This window comes from Impatiens glandulifera, chromosome 7 (genome assembly GCF_907164915.1).
Source record: "Impatiens glandulifera chromosome 7, dImpGla2.1, whole genome shotgun sequence".
NCBI classification, from domain to species: Eukaryota; Viridiplantae; Streptophyta; class Magnoliopsida; order Ericales; family Balsaminaceae; genus Impatiens; species Impatiens glandulifera.
This window is the reverse complement of record NC_061868.1, coordinates 14889793-14896751: the sequence shown is the minus strand read 5'-3', so window position 1 is coordinate 14896751 and position 6959 is coordinate 14889793. Positions and strand designations below refer to the sequence as shown.

General features: G+C 23.9%; 1 protein-coding gene across 2 annotated transcripts; it reads right to left on the bottom strand.

Annotated features, from left to right (window-relative positions):
- Positions 1-3415: 3415 nt before the first annotated feature.
- LOC124945933 (probable tyrosine-protein phosphatase DSP4) lies at positions 3416-6166 on the bottom strand. 2 transcript variants are annotated; one of them, XM_047486463.1, is made up of 6 exons: positions 5872-6161; positions 5679-5772; positions 4503-4560; positions 4316-4359; positions 4024-4211; positions 3416-3607 (listed from the first exon to the last, which is right to left on the bottom strand). In XM_047486463.1, the coding sequence occupies exons 1-6, from the start codon at positions 6126-6128 to the stop codon at positions 3568-3570; spliced, it is 681 nt and encodes a 226-aa protein (XP_047342419.1). In that variant the 5' UTR covers positions 6129-6161; the 3' UTR covers positions 3416-3567. The 2 variants fall into 2 exon arrangements, with proteins under 2 accessions (XP_047342419.1, XP_047342418.1); XM_047486462.1 differs by having other exon boundaries at positions 3559-3894; positions 5872-6166.
- Positions 6167-6959: the final 793 nt, after the last annotated feature.

The window sequence follows — 6959 nt, the reverse complement described above, 5'->3', positions numbered from 1 at the left end:
TAAGCGTTTTGTTTTCACATAACCCAACATGTTTTTATTTCTCTAATCAATAATCAAATTAATTAAATTAATAATTAAAATATTAAAATAAGTTATAATTTTAATAATAAATATATAAATATGTATTATATATTAATAATTTTTAAAAAATTTAATCAATAATTTCTTTATTTTCATATATTAAAATTAAGAATACTTTATTAAATAATTAAAATAAAATAAAATATTATATATTAAAATCAAACAAAATATATTATATAGATATTAAAATAAAATATATTAAATAAGTATTAACATATTTTAACTTTATTTAATTTTATAAATATAATATGTATAATTAAAATTAAAAATATTAAATAAAATAATTCAAATAAATATTATAAATTAAAATAAAATATATTATATAAAAAATAAAATCAAATAAAACTTTATTTTATCTTTATATTTCTTATTTTATTTTTTATAACTTTATTTTATTTTTATACATTTTATATAATATATTTATTTGAATTATTTATTTTTATTTTTACTTAATTTAGAGAGAATCTAAGTATTTAAAAAAGAATGAATAGAAAGATGAATATATTGAAAAAAAAATAAATGAAAGTTTGGTACATATAAAATAGTTCATATTTCATATCATGATCTTCCATGCTTAATTTTTAGGGCTTGTTTGATTGATGTGGAATTATTATTTTTTAATATATTATGTGGGATTAGTTTAATTTAACTTATTCGTAAATACATTCAATATGATTCACCTAATTTACGCTGAGTTAGGTTATTTATGGTTTATATTTATAATATTATTTAATAATTAATATTATATATATATATATATAATGTTATATATATATATATATATATATATATATATCAATTTAATTTTAAGTATTTATAAATTATTTAAATTAAAAAATATTATATTTTAAAATATTATATGAATATATTATTTTTTATTAATATATAATTTTTAATATTAATAAATTATTTAAATTAAAAAATCATATATTTTAAAATAAATTATAAGAATATGTTAATATTTTAAAATATTATTAATATATAATTTTAAATATATATATAATATATATATATATAATATATATATATATAAAAGGTTTTTATTATGATTTAATTTTATTTATTTTTAAAAAGAAAATTTTAAATATTTATATATATATATATATATATATATTAGATATTTATTATTTATAAGTTGTTTTATTTTGGTTCATTTCTTATTATGTTTATATTAGGTATTTTTTATTTACTTAGTTTAAATATATATTTAAATTTATGTTTTAGTATTATAATAATAATTTTCAATCAATATTTGATTTTTAGTGAGATGTGATAGGAACTGTGACAGTTATTAAAAAAATTAAAAAAAGATATTAAACGCTTTAAAAAAAATTATTTTAAAAAAAGCTTCTTCAAACAAGCTTCAATACAATAAGGCAATATGTAAAATTGGCAAAATTGTAATATAAAATTTTCAATTTAAATTGGTAATTTGAATTACAATCTAATTGAAATTTATTTGGAGTTGGAGAACACTCGTTAACCCTTAGAAAAGTTTCCTGAATACATGAATCAACACCTTATAGTCTTAGAAAATTCCAAAATTTTAGAAAGCTATAAACTTCCTCAATGGCGGATTTATCTTCGAGCTTAAAGGTGGATCCATATTTTTCGATTTGCTCAAGGGATGCTATTTATAGCCTCCCAAAGTCGGTTTGTGAAACAAGTAGATCGAATTTGGTCAAATAGTCATCGATGACATTTTGGCTATTCTCTAGCCAGTTGCCGATATAGGCAGAATTCTCAAAATGTTGTGAAATGAAAAAGTTCCATCTTTAGATAGCAACTTGATCTTATATGGTTCGTCGTCGCGAGGAAGAAGACAAATTAGGTAAACGACATCGTTTCGGGAGATAAATTGAATGCGGGACGCTTCGTCTATGTTTTGTTCGCGATCGGGCGTTTTGTCGAGTTTTGGCTAATGGCGTTGATGCGCCCGTTTATTGGTCAGGTGTTGCGCGGAAGCACTACTCTTCCGTTGTAGCGGGCTACGCGGATGGCTTCTAAGCATTTGATGGGTTTTCAGAGCTTATCCAGCGACTGTGAGATCTGCTGCACTTATCTGTTCAGATTTCGACTAAACAGATTCAGACACTTTTTTAACCTTGGAGTTTGTTTGAAATTGATTTTTTTTAATTCATTTTTTATATTTTCAACCTTTAAAATATACAAAATATTTTTAATAAATGTGACGATTGTTTTGTCAATTATTTTATTTTTTTATATTTGTTTTGGGTTTATTAAACAATTTATTTGGCATAAAATGAATACCCTATTCATCCTAAATTATTTATTTAATTCTCCTTGATTTTTTAAAATTAATTTAGGATAAAATGAGTAAAAAATTTATCCTAAATTATTTTATTTATTTTTCTTGTCCATTATGTTTAATTAATTAGTATTAAATTATTATAATAATTAATCCAATGAATTATTTAATTATGTATAAATGTTTTGATTTCAGTTTTAATTATTTTGTTTTTATTTATTTAAATAATTATTTTAAAATTTATAAATTGAGTAGGTAAAATTTGAATGCTTACACTTATGTTATTTAAAAAAACTCGAATCCGAAGAAACCCTAAGAGCTCGGATGGGTTATTTAAATAAACTTGAGTTTATTTAAAAAAAATGTTAAACGGCTATGATTTTGAAGATGTGAGTTGTTTTAATAAAAAATATTATTGTGTATTGAGATATAATGATAATATTTTTTATTTTTTAAAATAAATATATTTTAATGAAATAATATTTAATTATGATTGATTTTTTTTAAAAAAAAAATCAAACTTAAATATTAACAGCAACCCATTGCACATGTTTGTTTAATATTATAAAATATAAATGATACAAAAATGGAAGTTAGTGTTAAAGCTTTTAGAGTTTTTTTAAATAATTTTATGTATTATTTAGAAAAATTTGATGTGCGGTGATTTTGAAATTGTTATTTTTTTATTATTAATATTTTTTTTTATAAAAGTTATTAATAAATAATATTAAAATTAATTTTTTATATTTTTTTCAAATTCAACCTTATTTAAAATAGTTCAATATTATGATGACTCAATTATGCTGGATCTCCTCATCTTGGGCTTTGTTTTCAATTTTAGCTAACCAAACATATGTTGAAAAGCACTACATGAAAAATTATTGCCATGAAAGGAAAACAGAGCCCAAATGATATTATTTTGTATTTTAATTAATATGTTTCAAAACTTAATAATAATAATAATAATGTATGATCAAATGTCAATACTTTGCATCTTAAGTGAGGTCATGACTCAATCGTTTGACCCTTTTTTAAAAGAAAACAAATCAATAGCTAGAAGTGCAATTGATCAAAATCTAATAAGCAAAATTAATGCGTTATTGTTAATTAATTAAACCGAAAAACTATTACATGATAGGTCGAGATCTAGTCTCTTCGGGTCGAAAAAAAACAAAATACAACATGATTTGCATTATTAATGATCTTCCTCTTCTTCTTCATGCTATGATCACTTCCTCAAAGAACAATATATCTTCACTGCACCATATGGATTCAATTCAAAAAGAACAATTTAATTAAAATCATTAATACTTTGTTCATTATCTAACTTTTATTCAAACATATATAAATATTCTATCAATAATTCCAATCAAATTGTTATTTATTAGTTTACATGTAACTTCAATATTTCTAGCTAATTCAGAAGATCATACTCTAACTGCAAAATTACCCTCTATTGTAAATAAACAAATAAATAAAACAATTATTTTGGAAATTCCGGGCAAGACGAATCCAGTTGCGGATGGAGATGACGAACTCCAATCCTGGTATCAACATGAAGAGATTGATACAATCACGATGATTGAAATTAATTAAACTTCAATCATGATTAATGTTAAAAATGTTTTTTTTAATTTAATTTAATTTAAATTAAAACATCTATGTTTTTTTACCTCTTAGAGTTAGAACATGCAAATGTCAAAGGAAGATGTTTGAAAGTTGAGACATCAAACAATTCCATGAACCTCTGATCAGAAACTCTAGCTTTCGCAGCTGCAAATCGCTGATATTCGTCAAATATCGAAGATAAACACCATAGCTGCAATTTTCTCAAGCATCCCACCAGACAACCAGTTCTATGCTGAAAAACAACAACAATGATGCCAATTGCCCATTATAAAAAAACAATTCATCAATGTCATATAACATGACCATGGGAGTAACAAAAAGATGAGTCTTTTATACCTTTCCCCTTTTGCAATGGATCAAAACTGGATGATTATTGACATCTGATCAAGTGTTCAAGCAAGAATTATGATCATGAGTTAACTAAATTAACAACAAACACTCACATATGTATTATTAACGTCGCAATTAACAAAATTCGAATGAAAACGGGCTGAATCATATCGAACAGTAAAAAAATATTTACCAAGTAATACTTTCAGTGCTTCACGAATGGTATTATCCGGGATATTTACGAATGGTTCCTGCATAAAAAATCAATCATTTTCAATATCATTTTCTAATTCAAAGATTACAAGTCATTCAATGCTTAAAATTTAATGAACACTAACTTTTGTGTGTATATTTTTCAGGTCAATTCATAATATTCATCTACTTTTAGAAAACATAATTATCAAATTATTATTTTATGTACTTTTATTTACACTTTTCTATTAAAAAGTAATTGTTACCTCCACTAACTTATATAACAAATGATATTTTGCTTACATATTGCCTTGTTTGCTTCAAATTATTTAAATTTGATCGATCCTTCCACTAAATCATCAACTAGGAATGAAGATTTACTGAACTCTTTTATAAATTTGGCCAATTAACCCAATCTGGTAAGGCGTTTCGGTCTAATTGACCAAAAAACGTGATTAACCATTGACGAAACCATTTACTTAAAAAAACATCAAAAACACATGTTTCTTTGATTTATTTCCCCTTTGCTAAGCGAAAACCGCATAAACGCAGGGGAAGAATATCTACCAAGCTTTTCTCTTTTGGGCTTCAACTTCAATCAAACATTCTAAGCTCATCTTAATTGCTTATATTTATGCTAAAATCTTATTAATTATTTGTTCTATAGATTGATCGAGAATGAAAAATTATAAAATCGCATAGAAAACATGCTGAAATTGGTTGTAAATGTTGGAGCTATGTTAGCATATATATGCATTTAACATTTAAAACCGACCAAACATGTTAGATTTATTTGAAAACCACGTTCCAATGTTAAAAAACAACTTAACTAAACCAGCTGCTAACATAACCAGAATTTCAAAATTCCTTTTTTTTTAAATATTAAAAACTAATAACCCTTAAATTATTTACACAAAACTATATATTTCCATCATAAAATATTTATAAAAAAAAACAGTTCATTAAAACAGCATATCAAAACAAAACCATACAGATGAGATCAGTATCCCACAATTGGGACTACCTTAACCAATTTAATGTTAATTTTTTTTCTAAGATGAATTTCTTATTGGAAATTCTTGCAAATCATAAATTTTCTGTGACAACCTTAAATAACAAAATTCCAAAACTCAATAATATAATCCAAACTATAATAAAATTAAAACAATATATGTACCTTACAGCCTTCAATTCCAAATTGAAACAATTGAATTCCATTAGCCTTCACAAACTCCATGTTCGCATCTGGATAAGGTTCTGGACATAGATATCTGCATATATAAATATAATTTTATAAACCCTAATTTTCAATATCCCTTCTCTCTCTTCTCTCTCTCTAGAACATTATTAATTTAATTTACAGTACTCACATGATGGACCGAAGCCCTATGGATTCCAAAAAGCTAAAATTAGCCGTTTCCGGGAATCCAGACCTGAAAATGCCGTTATCCACCATCGAAAAGTTCAGTGGAGGAATAAACAGTTCTTCTCCGGCGTCGAGATCGTCGGAGAAAGAATTAGCCGTCACCATCTTCATCGTCGATGGTGACGGCGGCTCGATTACTGCGATCTCGATTGTCCTGCACATATCGCCGTCGCCGCCACCGCCCTCTGTTTTCATAATCATAACTGAATTATTTCTCCTTTTTCTTCGATTCAAGATTAATAGTTTAGTTTTGAGAAGAACCCATAATTATAGACAAAAATTGGGATATATATAGAGAGAGAAACAGCGTTTCTTGATTTTTATTTTCTTAATAAATTCTAAATTTACCTCTTAACTTAATCTTATATTCAAATTTATCTTCAAATTATGTTTCTTCTTTAACTTCCATTTTCATTTTAATAACTTTTCAAAATTAATCCATTTGGAAAAATCACAAATTTCTAAATTTATGTCTCATTAAATAAAATTGAAAATAAAATGTTTCAAATGGGTAAATAATATTATTATCTTAATCTAAGCATGATATTTGATAGATATGGTGAATAAGTAACTGTTTTCTTAACTAATTAATTTCTTCAAAAACCAAATAAAATAAAAGAAATAAAAGGATGTTATTAATTGATTTGACCAAAAATAATAACTTAAGACTCTCCAACTTCAATAACTATTTTTCTTGCATTATTGAATGTGTCATATAATTTTGTCTCTTATCTTAAATGTCATCATACCATTTGATTTCTTATTTTGTATTTTTTTAAAATTATAACTACTATTCAATTCAAAATATTTGTAGTGAAATATATTTAATTTTTTAAATAATATTATTTTCAATTTAACTATTATTTTAAATTAAAAGTAAAGTTTTATTACTATTTAAATTCATTAAGATAGTTTCAAATTAGAAATTTTGGTTTTATGGTGGGCAAGAACCATGCCCATGAAGCTTCCTAAATTGAATCATAATATTTTATTTTTTGGTATTATGATCCCATGATAAATTAAGGTTATTGG